The sequence below is a fragment of the Lactuca sativa genome, chromosome 4 (assembly GCF_002870075.4).
Source record: "Lactuca sativa cultivar Salinas chromosome 4, Lsat_Salinas_v11, whole genome shotgun sequence".
NCBI classification, from domain to species: domain Eukaryota; kingdom Viridiplantae; phylum Streptophyta; class Magnoliopsida; order Asterales; family Asteraceae; genus Lactuca; species Lactuca sativa.
Genome location: NC_056626.2, coordinates 77,247,042 through 77,261,545, shown reverse-complemented (window position 1 = coordinate 77,261,545; position 14,504 = coordinate 77,247,042). Strand labels below are relative to the sequence as shown.

The window sequence follows — 14,504 nt, the reverse complement described above, 5'->3', positions numbered from 1 at the left end:
TTCTAATTTTGGCATTTCACCTTGGCTTCTTTATTCCTAAATTAAACCTCTTGGTCTCACCTTTGTAGAAACATACCTGGTTTATATATAAAAGATTATATATAATCTCATCAACATTTTACAATAATCTAGGAACATACCTAGTTTATATATAAAAGATTATCAATCTCACAAACATGTTACAATAATGATTGTTAAAGATTAAAATACAATTTCACACCAATATCTTACAATCATTGTGAAATATTAAATATATAAATCTATATAAATCTATAACATAAAGTTACATTGGCTTATTCTTTATTGTTTCCTATCATTAGATTATGGAAATCACCTTCCACTTCCAATACTTTCAATTATTAAAAAGCCACAACATATTCTACCCAACTCCAAATATCAAAGAAACGTTACAAGTCATAGAAATTGAAAAAACAAGGATTCAACATCGAGATATACACTAAAATACAACAACTTTTTACTGCTTTTAATGTGGAACTCGAACCTATATATGTTTCCACAGTCAATAAGCGCCAAGGCTTTGGCACGTGGCACTCACTAATACAACCAAAATCATTTCAGTGATTCAGTCTCAGACGGCAAAACCGAAGATTCACCGGAGATAGGCGCCGGCAACATCAGAGTACGCAATCCCGGCCGGAGTTCACGATCAAAAAACTCATCGTATTCCCCTTTGTCTCCGGCGTTCTTCTTTACTTCAATCATTCTTAAATTTGGTGTTAATTCAAATATCTCAGCTCCGATCGTCAACGGACCTTTCACTCCCTCCCTTGATCCTTCCAAACTTACCCGGAAATCCTTCTTCCTTACTTTGAAACTCACCCCTTTTGCGATCTCCTCGAGCTTCGAAATGATGTGTGGCACGGTGGCGCCGGAGACGAAACGTAACTCCTCTCCGGCGTCTTCAAAAAGCCCAGATAAACTAAACCCAGGTGAGAATGAAATTAGATCGAATGCGTTCAAGCTCGCAGGTCTGGGCATGGTGGTGAGCCGCTTTCTGGTGTCAACCTCGGTAGGTGATTCGGGTCGTGAAGATTGATCGGATGAGTAATCGATATCATCGTCTTTAAAGTCTTCATCTTTCACGCTAAACAATTTATCATCTTCTAAATAGAATTTTATGTTCTTAAATCCTTTCTTAAACCAACGATTCTCCATGAGCTCTGGTATGGTGATTCTGGTTACTGGGTTTGTTTGAAGGAGTCGTTTTAACAGCCGGGATAACTCCGGTGAGAACCACCGTGGACACCGGAATTCCCCTCTGTAAATCTTCTTATACATAACCATAACGTTTTGATCATGAAATGGTAAATAACCAGCCATTAAAACGAACAAGATAACCCCACATGACCAGATATCGACTTTCGCAGCTTCGTACCCTTTCCGGCCTAAAACCTCCGGCGCAACATACGCCGGCGTTCCACAAAAGGTATGAAACAGACCATCGCCTCTGATTTGCTCAGAAATGGCGCTTAATCCGAAATCGGAGACCTTCAAATTACCATCTTCATCTAGTAATATATTCTCAGGCTTTAAATCTCGATGGAAAACACCACGAGCATGACAAAACCCTACAGCAGAAATGAGTTGTTGGAAATAATTTCTAGCGATTTCTTCTTTTAATCTACCTTTAGCAACTTTATTGAACAACTCACCGCCTTTAACGTATTCCATAACGAAAAATATTTTAGCTTTTGTTGCCATTACCTCGAAGAGTTGGACGATGTTCGGGTGGCGAACACGGCGGAGGATGGAGATCTCGCGTTTTATGTGGGAGATTAAACCGCCTTTCAAGATCTGTTCTTTATCGATCACTTTAATGGCGACAAATTCATTGGTTTTCACGTTACGACCGAGGTAGACTTTAGAGAAGGTGCCATGTCCGAGAAGCTTTCCGATCTCGTATCGGCCAAGGAGGAGAAACTCACCTTCTTTTCTTGTGGTGGTCGGCGAGTTTGCTGCCATGGTAGTTAAGATTTTTGGGGGATTTTGATTTGGATTTGGATTTGGATTTTGCAACTGTAATTCTTGAATTGGGTTTTCCTTTAACATTTGAGGAAGAGTGTGAGGTTTGATTTTGATCTGGTTGGATTTTGTTGATGATATTTGTGAGGTGGATGGAAACAGGGTGTTTTGTTTGTTCACTAGCAGTTATGAGCACATACTTTATATAACAAGCTCAACGAATGGATGGCCTCTGTCTTCCCGGAGAATCGATACAGACAAATGTTTATATATTTTATTAAATAATCATGTTAAATGATTTTGAAATTTTAAAGAAGATTGTAAGTATATAAAACAAAATATAAATTAGTTTTGTTACAAATATAAATCTTTATCGTGAAATACATGATGATTTTAGTGACCGTCTACCCACGGGTTTAGATACATAAATTATGCTATATATTTTTTTTATATGATTTTATTCTTTGAATTATTTTAAAACTACATTTTCATTTTTTTTCAGATTCAACGGAACAATTAACTCAATGCAATTTATTATTATTTTTAAGTTAATGCAACTTTTGATTGTATATAAAGTTAATTGTAATTATCGATTAAATGTATTTTAATTATTATTTTTAACTAATTTAGAAGTTAACTATTGAATATATTTCGATTGTAAAATAAAATTCAAATTAATAGGATTCAAGATGGCTGATCTCCAACAATATAATATTAAACATTTTGCAATTTGCATTTGAATAAAGTTATGGATATTAACAAAATTTACTATCATAAATAAAGTGACTATCCTAAATGGCCTACTAAAAAATGTGTATCGAGTCTAAAACATCATATTTTTTAATATCTTATGTAGGGATGTCAAAAACTCCCGCAGGACCCCGATACCGTACGGGACTAATTTTTTAAAAAATTTGGGAGCGGGAGCAGGGGCGGGGGCGATATTAACTCCCGTTTATTTTCGGGACCGGGGGCGGGAGTGAGTGTTTCCGTCCCGTACTCCCGCGGGGGCCCCGTTTATATTTATATAAAAAATATATATATGTTTATAACTTTAGTGATGTTTTATGTTCGATCAATTCTTGATTTATCAAGGGCTTACATGTTTGTTTATATACAAAAGTTATTAAAAAAATTATTTTTAGCCTAAAACAAAGCAATTTTTTAGCAAAAAAATCCATTTTTAAGCCTATAAACCGGGAGTACCGGGGGAACGGGGGCGGGACCGGGGGCTGTGTAAGCGGGGGATCCGGGAGCGGGACCGGGAGCGGAGGCAACAAGGGATTTCGGGAGCGGGGGCGGGGGCAACCATTTCCGCTCCCGTTTGGTCCCGTTGACATCCCTAATCTTATGCATATTCTGAAGTGTTGTTATTGTTTAGACTACATAAATCCAAAATCTTACATGTCTACATACTACAAAAGTTAATCTTTAATCTATAATGTTTTATATAACATAATTAAAATGAAATATTTAAATAATTAATTATTTTAAAACATTATTAACTCAATAAATAAGAATATAATGTTGTTAAATAAATCTGTTTATCTATCTTTTATGTTTTCATAAATTAATATAATATAATATAATATTTTATTAATTTAAGGGAAATTTTCATAAAAGTCCTATAATTTTAGTTTAATTTATGAAAAAGTCCAAAACTAATTTTTGTTTACATAAAAGCACAGAATACCGGCTAAAACTTCGAAAAAACCCTTTCTACCCGGTTTCAAAGATTTAGTCGGTATTCTGTCCTTTTTCGTTAGTTTGCTCAAAATATTAATATTTTTTGAAAATTACCCGATAACCAAAATATTGGGTATTTTCTGAAAATTATTATAGAATTAATTGATATTATTATTAATAAATCATTTATAAACATATAAATTTTTTTATTATAAACAAAAGAAATACATTTTTAGCTAATTTCTAGGAATATAATAGTCGACTATGTACTTTTCTATTGTTTGTTGACCACTTCAAAGTCCTTATGTTCTTCATATGTATCGTTGTGTGTGTCATAGTAAGAAGTAACGTGTTAGGTGTGACCAATACAAGATTTAATAATATTTATTAATACACAATCAATAAGCGTCTACTTGTTATCAGACATGACGCTATATGATCACATGTTATTAGAAAATATCATTACCCTGTAACAACCATCAAATTACACACATGTATCGAGAGTGAAAAGTAAACTTTGATGACAATTTAAATAGATAATCACCCTTCACTTGTTTCCATATAAACTATCATTCATGGATCACTTTTCGCATTTGATAAATGTGTGTTAGCTGATGGTTGTTAACATGTGAGGTATGGATGTTGAGTGGGAGTTAGGTTAAACAAGATAAGATGAACACCAACATTAAAGGAACACTAACTGAGTACATCTCACCATCATATCCACAACAATACATATGCGGAACGTAAAGAGTTTGAGTGGTCAGCAAGCAATAGATGAGTACTTAGACAACCAATTTATTCCTACAAATTAGCAACAAATGTATTTCCTTTTTTTATAATAAAAATATTTTTTGTGTTTATAAATGATTTGTTAATAATAATATCCATTAATTTCATGGTAATTTTCAGAAAAGTCCCCATATTTTGGTTATCAAGTAATTTTTGGAAAAGTCCCAAAATTTTGAGCAAACTAACGAAAAAAGACAGAATACCGGCTAAATCTGCGAAACCGCCCGAAAAGGGTTTTTTCAAAGTTCTAACCTGTATTATGTGCTTTTCTGTAAACAAAATTTAATTTGGGACTTTTTCATAAATCGACCTAAAATTTTACGACTTTTTTGGAAATTTCCCTTAATTTAAAACTAAATAACCGTGGTTTATATAAAACTTAAAAATGTTCTATTGTTTCGGTATTAAAATGTATATTTATATATAAGAGAGTAAGTTGTTGTTGTTGTTGTTAGGACTCCACATACTCAAAGTGTGAGGTGTGCAATATGAGACTCCACCTTTATCTAAAAATGATTCAAAAAAGGACTCCACATAATGAAACAAATCCAAAACATAGCAATTAACAATGAGCTAACAAAAAAAATTAGACTTGCCTTTAATCACAGGAACTGAATTTTGATAAACCATATAAGTCGCACAATATACTTCAGACGCAGTGATTTTCTGGATCAATAATCACTTGTGAAATGGCAATCATTGTCACCGAATTGCTTCATTTCACCCGTTTGAGAAAACTAGCCATGAACCTCTGAATCACTATTGATTTCATCATCAAATTATATGACATCGATTTATTAGATTTGTAGAAGTGATGGGTATGTAATCAAAAAAATTATCATTAGATATACTAGACCAATGATGTATGTTATCCGAATCGTTAAAATAAAACGTTTTGACCGATAATTGGAATTAAGACAAAAAAAATTGTCAGAAAAAAACATTTTATCTATAAGTAAAAATATATATTCATATTAAAATAGATGTAGCTTTCGAAATAGTATTTTTTGAATAAATTATGTAAAATTTAATGGTGAAATGCATATAGAAAAAATTAATGATAAAATGTATACGTAAATTTTAATGTTAAAATGTTTATACCATCAAAAATAAAATCTATGGCAGGTGTCATGTAGTTGGTAACCTATTATGTTACATCCTGTGTCCCATCATTTTTTATTTCAGGATCGTTGGCCAGAAGTCAATTGTGTAAAGGCTTTAGGCCTTAAGGAGGTAATGTTTATAACTTTTTTGAAGGAGGCAATGATGGTTATGAGATCTAAACCTTCAAATTGTGTTTTGGGCCGAAGGGTAGAACAGGAAAAGTTATAGGTCAGGTTCTTACATGAAATATGGGTTTTTATTTGAGAAGTTTTTAGCCCAAGATATTTAGATAATATTATAGAGGTCTCCAATACCTTTCTGGGGATATAAAGAACGTCGAAAACATAGTTGGAACAAAGAAGTTACGACCGTTTGAAGTTAGAACGATCTTTGGGTTAGTCGCGTACGTTGGGCGTACTGGGGCATCCCTGGTACGTTGGGCATAAATTGAGTACATGGGTGTATGCGTTCAGTGCCGAAACCTTATTTTCGTTGTTTGAGCCATATTTGAGCTCCTTAACTTCCCCAAACTCACTCCATTCTCAGCCTCCACCTCTCCACCACCCTCTCTTGAAACCCTAACCCTAGTTTGAGCCTTGTGAGCAAAGAGAAGGTGTTTTTATGTGCTTTGGAGTGTCCTTGGTGCACCTTGGAGAAGACAGAACTCGTTTAAGAAGCGTTGGATGTATTGGAGCTTATAGATGCAAACCTTGTTCACCTTGATCTTTCTTGTGGAGGTATAAAGTTTGAATCTTGATGATGAAATTGTTAGATCTAGCTAGTTTTGGGTGTTATGAGCTTTTGGTCACTTTAAGTGCATAAAGTTTAGATCTTGGAAGTTTGTAACCTTGTTATGGATAAAGTTGGAAACTTTATCCATCTAAACATCATATTTATTCATATATGAAGGTTAGAGACTTGGAATTAATGGATTAAGTTGAAAAAGATGCACTTTTGGTCCCTTTATGACTTAAATACTAGATCTTTTTTGTTGGGACCATTCTAATGGATAAAAGTGGAAACTTTATCCATTATGGAGCTATTAGGAACCATAAAAATGTGATATTGGTCCTTCTATCCCTTCCATGCAAGAGTTGTGATGTCTTAATGGATTAATAAGTTAGGGTTTTAGCTTTTGGACCTTCCCTAGCCATGGAAAGTCATAAAGGTGGAAACTTTATGACTTAAGACAGTGTTTAGAGGCTAGATCTGAGTTTGGGTGAAAAGTCCTTAATGGATTAAGTGCTTAATAGAAAGGATGGAATCAGCTCGAGTAAGCTGGGGGTAATTTTTGTAGGTTGGGCGTACTAAGCCATCCCATGTACGCGGGGCGTAAGTTGAGTAAGCAGGGTGTACTCATCCATCCTTGGACTTTGACTTTTGTTGACTCCATTGACCGTTGAATTTTTTACCAAGTTTGAATTTAGGTCAAACTTGAGGGTTTTGATTGGTGATTAAGATTTTACATGGTTCTTGATGCTAGTGCATCCGTGGGAGAAAGCAGTGTAGTAGGGAGCGTATCACGGTGTTCTCAGGTTTCTTCATTTTATGTGAGTTTCGCCTCACTGTACCCATGGGTCGACGACACCAATGACGGCTTGCTAGTTTTGGTTATCTGTTAGTAGAGGGATGTATTAGGGACTGTATATAGTCATGTAGGATAGATTGAGGACTCTTGATGTAGGCTATTTTACCTGTTACTCGTTTGGTTGTGGTTCTAGAGTAGGATCACCTATCCGGGTGCCTATCTCACCTGTGAGTATATATGACTATGCATTCCCTGGATTGTTGATATTTAGTATGTTGTTATGTTGTAGTGAATTACTAGATATGTATCCTGGTATATAGAATGTTGTTATGCTGTAGTGATTTGTTAGACCGGTATCATGGTAAAACGAAGGATTTCATCAACACTTTCTTTTGTTGTAAGTGATTATCTCAACCCTTTGATTGTATTGTGAAGAACAGAGTAACCCATTTCATAGGCCATGTGAGTCTCACTGATGAGTTATTGAGACTTAGTTTCTTGTTCTTGGATGGTTGTCTGGAGCTCGGTCTTTAGAACCTTGACTTCATCGATGAGATCGATGGCCTTTTGATGAACACCCAATTGTTGGATTAGTGTCTAAGTCCATAACTATTTTGGTATGTACTTGACCCGATGGTGCATGGTCCTTTTGGGTTGCCTTCACCAAAGCAACTTGATTGGAGAAATAACTAGAGAAAGAGGTTATTATAATTTATTAATATGTTATAAGAATAATATATTAAAGGAGAAATCATATTTGTTTAATTAATATTGGTCAATAATTAACTAAGAATTAATTTTGTGAGCAAGTGTAATTAATTAAACTAGAGAGGCTGAATTGTAATTATGTGATAGTTACAAAATAAGGTAAGGATTATCTTATTAATAGGTTGGACGAATTTAAGGTGATAAGGCCTTAGAATTCGACTAGGATAAAGGTTTCCAAGGCTTATCTTATGGTTACTTGGTGGGCAAGCAACTAGATAAGGATAAGGACTAAAACCCTAATCTCTACACCTATATAAAAACCCCTAAGGCTCATGAATTCGTCCATGCCTTCCCAAGAGGTCCTAGAAACGAATTCAATACCTCCCCTCTCTCCTTATACCTTCTCCACTTGCTTATGGTGTTTGTAAGCCATTAGAGGAGTGACACTTGTGACTCTAAGCCTTCCAAGGTCAATTCAAGGAGGAATTAGGATTGCTATTGCTACATAACAATCAAGGTAATATCATAAACCTAATTATATGTTAATATCGATTTCCATATGCTAGAATTAGGGTTTATAGTCTTGGATTCAAAGTATGTACAATAAAGAAACCTAGATCCAAGCATTAGGGTTTGTATGAGCACATAGGATGTCTTATGACCAAAACCCATCAGTGGTATCAGAGCCTAGCTTGGTTTCAATTGTATTGATGCATTGTATAACTGGAAAATTCGTTTTTTGGGTTTCTGGAGGCTGGACTCGCCGAGTCCAAGCCTGACTCGACGAGTCAACTCGTCAGATGGGGATATCTTCGCGATTTCTTGCTGTTTTTGCTTATGGATAGTTACCTTATCATGTTAGATCAATATTAATCCGATTATATGATATATTTGACTATATTTTTGATCTAATTGAAGATATTTATCAATTAATAAGATAATTGTTTCCTTATGTGATAATTGTTTAAATTATTTTGATTAAATTGATAAATTGTTTTGCAAGAAATCATTAAATAAATCAAATATGGATAATTATGTAATTAAATGTTAATTTAGATTATTTGTTATTTGATCCTTGTGCTTTGAAAAGTTTCATATTTTCCCCTTTAGGTTTTATAGTTTAAATTTGAACCCAATAGTTTTGTTGTTTTTGAAATTTAAATAGTTAAAACCCCAATGTTTTGAAAAAGGTTTCAAACTTGCCCTCAAGTTTTGGAATTTAAATTTTGATTAAATGGTTTAATTTTGATGTATATTTAAATTCTAAACCCTAATGTGTTGAAATGTTTCAAAACTTGCCCTCAAGTTTTGGAATTTAAAAGTTGATTAAAAGTTTAACTAGGAATGCTAAATTCTAAAACTCTAGTATTGTTTTGAAAAGGTTCAAATCACACCCTTATGGTTTTATTAATTAATTAAGGTGTATAATTAAAAGAGGTTTAATAAATCCATAAAAGTTTAGGTTTACAATTTAATTGAATTAAAAGTATAATTGTTAAATTAGACCACCTAATATTTTAAAAGTGTAAAATACACCATATACTATATATATAACATTAAAAGTCTAACATTATATATATATATATATATATATATATATATATATATATATATATATATATATATATATATATATATGTATGTATGAGTAAAAGTCAGTCTTACCGTTAGTAGGCCTCATTCACGAAGCTGGTCTATAAGGGGTGTTTAAGGAAATTGCCTATAAAATGGCGATTGAATGGGTATCCACTCTTACCCACCGCACTCTTGACTAGTGGAGGGTCGTTAGCCGAACGGGTAGGATAGGACGAAACCTTCCATTATAAGTATAATGAAGTATAAAAGTAACTAAATGTTTTCATAAAATTCCCAATCTTAGTTACTTAGGCAAAAGTGAATTGATGCAATTCCATGAAATTACACTTTGTGCCCTTGCGAAGATGTTAGTGGAGCGTGTGTGGTTTACCGACACACTAAATGGTTCTAAGCAAAGGTAGCAAAGGGTGACTCAATGTTTGTCATAGTTCGGTGGAGCGTGTGTGGTTTACCGGCACATCGAATAGGTGACTGTAACATGTGAGGGCACCATGTAAGTTTGCATGGTTATTCACACCCGCGTTGTGATCCTCGGCATCCCAGTCACAAACAAGAGGGGCATATCGAGATTTAAACATGCCATTGAAAGTTCAATGAATCTCAAAGGATCTAGGAGTTTTCATAGATTTAAAACTTAAATTTCTTTTTCGTTTTTCGTGGTGGAAATTAGTGAATCGTCATTCACTTACCTTCAAATGTTCTGCAATTTGGGTTACGGCATCCCTCTCCCGAGTTGTAGAATATTGTGTTGGGTCCTAGCCTTAGTATCTCATTTGGGTGATTTTCTAAGGACTCAATCAATCAGCTAACTTGAATTCATTTTCTCCCATATTGTAGATGTCAAAGTTCGACAACTATGGTCTTCCCAAATCCCATGGAACAAGCATTCCACATGAAGATGATATTCCACGATTCGATCAAGGAACAAGAAATCATGCTTCACTCCCTCCACCTCCTCCAATTATTCTCCCTAACCCACAAGTTCAAAGGCTTGAAAAGTTCAAGATCACTCAAGCCCTTTTGGCAAGTAAACATAAAGAAGGAAAGTCGGTGTGTGCACACATCCTAGGGATGAAGCCACACATTGATAGGTTAAGAATGTTGGGATCCGCTGTCTGTGAGGAAATGGCTATTGATTGGGTTCTTCAGTCACTTCCTAACTCATATAGTGAGTTCATAAGAGAGTACTATATGATGAACCGCGACGTGACCCTTATAGATCTCACCTATATGCTTATTGCTGCCAAATCAGCAATGGTTTGGCGCAATAGAAAAGCAGAGTTGATTGGTGAATCTGCCTTCAAGACCTCTATGGGTATAGACAATGGCAACGAAAGACACGCTATGATCGAAAAGTTTGATCATAAGAGAAAGGCAATGTCTGAAGTAGTTCCATGTCATGTTCCAAAAGAGTCAATTTGCTTTTATTGCCAAGAGAAAGGGCATTGGAGACGAAGCTGCCCCATTTACCTAAGAGATCTAAGAGATGGGAGAGTCGAAACGTATGGCTCTAATATAGGTAAAATCCATTGACCAACTCTTTAAGCTTCATTCTAGATTCTTAATACATAATGTGATAAGATTACAATTGATGTTTTGTAGAATCGAAGAAAAGAAAGGGAGCTTAAAGGAAGAAGTGAGCATAATCTAACCATGAAGGAATGGATTTCGATCGCATTTCTCAAAGATTAGATTCTTGAGCTACTACTTAGAGTTAGAATTAGATTGCTAAGAAAGATGTATTAGCATAGTTTTTCAATGAATTGCATTGTAAGGACAAAATTTTTCCACAATAAAATAAATTTTGATTTTATATTATTTATTTATCCTTGCAATGGCGTATATGAAAAATTGATGTTTGGATGTTTCTATTATTAGCAATAATGGATTTGGTTCTTATTATGTTATTTATGGAAAGTCGAGAATTTACCAAATAGAGAGAGTTTCTCATCACCCAAGTTTCAATCGGACAGAAACTTGGAATCATGCAACTTGGTTACACGATGAATGAGAAATTTCATATTTGGAAATTAGACTAATTCATTGACAAAGTGTCAAGTGAAGGACTAAGAGATCAAGTACACAAAGTTGCGTGTTGATCAAGTCCACCATAAGAGCAACAAGATATTCGTCTTGGTTTACTAAAAGTTTAGTAAATATGATTATACTTACAAGATTAAGTGTGATTATGAATTGATTGAAAAAGTTTAATAGCAGAACGAATAAGAAGAATCAAGTAGACAGAAAGATAAAATTTTCTCCATTCTAAGAAGAAGGGAGAGTACCTTTTATGCTTTATGATAGGTCTTAATGATTAAGAACCATATCTCAATTGATCCTCTAAATGAGTCTTAGTACAATTGTATGTCTAAGAAGAGGAATCAAGAATTGAAGAAATGGTTAAATCAAGAAGTCTATCATACTTCGTTCCAATAACAAGTCTTAAAGTTAAGATTGTGACAATGAGTGAAAAGTATTAAAGGTTTATAACATTCATCAAATGTGGAAAGTTGTGATGTCTTGGATAAGACAAAGACCAACTAGGACCAATTTATGAAGAGTTTTGATAAAAGCTACGCTAACTCTTGAATATTTGTTTGTCAATAAATGTTTTGACAAGAGAATCTTATATGTCAAGGAGTCAATGGGAGTCTTATTGGTCTTGAAAGGTTTCAAGAACAAATAAAATAAACCTTATCGATCATCACTAGCACACGAGTTGAGGTTTACAACCTATCGTGTTGACATTATTTTGTTTCTGTGCCAATCCAATCGAGTTAATTATACATGTGAGTCCTATGAGTTCTCATTTGAATGCATAAGAGGCAAGGACCTTGATCAATGGAAAGTATATTGATGATAAAAGGTGAGCTGCTTAACTACTTGGAAGACATGGTGGGCAGCTGTGCTACCATGAAGGCAAGAAATCGAGATCAAGAAAGTTCGATCCATATGAGTTTGAATTTGTCGTAAACTTTGGTTTTGACAAATTCACATGGATAGGAAAAAATACACCGTTTAAATCTAAGTGTCATAAGATTTCCTCCTTCATGAAAATGAGTGTGAGGAAATGCTTTCACTAAGAAAGATTTTAAGAAGATAGTGATTGTAAAATTGCATTCTCGAATTCGATTATGGTTACGGTATCCCTTTCCATAATTTGAATTGTGAGGTTTGGCAATTAGTCTTAATTGTTTAGACATGCATATGAACTATCTAAGGCAAAGGTGTATAAGTTCAAGAAGCCTTGATAAAAGATTATCAAATCATTAAGTATTAGAAACATGGACTTAAGAAATTCAATAAGCATTGTTTTTCTGAAAGTTAAGTTGTTTCTGAATACATGTCAAAGCTAGTGGGAGCATAAGTGTTATGTTTTATAATAATCATCAATATAGTGGGAGCATAAATGTTATGATTGTATGATTATTAAGGCACATATTGCAAGTTGGCAATATTAATTATAGAAAACAAGAGTTATACCTTGTAAAGTCGTAAGGGTTGTAAAGTTGTTTTGCTATAATTAAGGGAGAGAATTTTATGCTTCATTTCAAATCTAAAGGATTAGGTTGAGAAATGTTAATAAATTTAGTCAAGGGTACATAGTGTGTTCTTAAAATTTCGATTATGACTACGACATTCCTTTTCACAATTCGAATTTTGAGAACATAGCAAATAAAACATTATGCGTCGTGTCCCATACGCTTCGGGTATAGGATCGATTGCAAATGCTTTAATGTTTGACCATTCTAAAATTTTCCAAATGTCGAGTGCATTTAGAGGGAAAAGGGACTAGAATTGGTTTTGACTAAAATAATTAAACAACTATCAAAGGACAATCCAAAGTTTGACGAGGATTGGTCGCTTGTGAGTAGTTGGAAGCATGGTATTGGATGGACCATATCGACATTATTATGAATAGAAAAGATTCTATTAAGAATGAGTTGTGGAAATGTTTCATATTGGATGGACCATATCGACATCATTACGAATAGATAAGATTCTATTAAGAATGAGTTGTCATATGGAAAATATGGAAGCGTGTCCATATTGGGAATTGAATATTGAAAAATCTATGTCTAAGATTAGAAACTTTTATGCAAAAGTTTGTTCAAAGGAAAGTACTTTGAGCGAGAGACATCATATCTAAGGAATTGTCTTGTAACAATGTCCGATAGAAGACTTTGTAATATCATTGGCAATAGTCTTTGTGACTTTGGTGCAGTGACATTACAAAAGAGATCATTGCATAAAATGTTAGAATCTAGCATATTCTATAAGTAGCAAGAATTTGATATTCTTTCACTTATGAAAAGGATTTGGAGTTGTGAAATGAGAATGATTGGAAATGTGTTCAATGTGATCTATTTCACAAAGTAAGAACCATAGGTAAACATTGTGTGCATGCTAAGAGCATGGGACAAGTGTAATAATTCAAGTAAGAAGTTGATTACCCGAAACGACAAATAATGAGTAATCGATATGGTGATAAATAAAAGGTGTTTTATTTATACCTAAAGGTTTGAGGCCATATGGGATTAGTATTATTCTTGTGTTTCACATTTGCATGTTTTGACTTCCAGAATAATTGAGTTTATTAAGAATAATCGAATTATTCAGACGAGCCACAGTCGTTCATATGTTGGAAGTGGATATGAATGAAGACTGTCATGAATTGGTGTGTGGATTGTCTATAAGGTATTAGACATAAGCAAATGTTTGCTGCAACGTTCATGAGTGCTTATGAATATGATTTGAGCATTGGATTAAACCCATGCTCACTTGGATCACTCCATGAATTGTATCACGAGTGATTGGTGAGACGATAACATCTTATATTCTTGAAACCGAGATGTGTGAGTTGTATCTTGCAAATCGGTTGCACATTGATAATATGTAAACGCACTAGTAACTTGGTGTTATAAAACATATTGTTGTGTGTGATTCGGTTAGTAAGTGCAAGCAAGCATTGTATCAAAGTTTATCCGTTCCTTTTATCCAAAGTAGGATAAAAGCGATATCTTTGGGCCCCTCGATGATTTAGTGATGACAAACGTAAATGCTCGGCCAGGCTAGGGCTAATTTGATTTGTTCAATTAGTCAGTCG

General features: G+C 34.1%; 1 protein-coding gene across 1 annotated transcript; it reads right to left on the bottom strand.

Annotated features, from left to right (window-relative positions):
* Positions 1-356: 356 nt before the first annotated feature.
* LOC111885049 (CBL-interacting serine/threonine-protein kinase 12) lies at positions 357-2,203 on the bottom strand. Its single transcript, XM_023881341.3, has one exon. The coding sequence runs from the start codon at positions 2,068-2,070 to the stop codon at positions 571-573; it is 1,500 nt and encodes a 499-aa protein (XP_023737109.1). The 5' UTR covers positions 2,071-2,203; the 3' UTR covers positions 357-570.
* Positions 2,204-14,504: the final 12,301 nt, after the last annotated feature.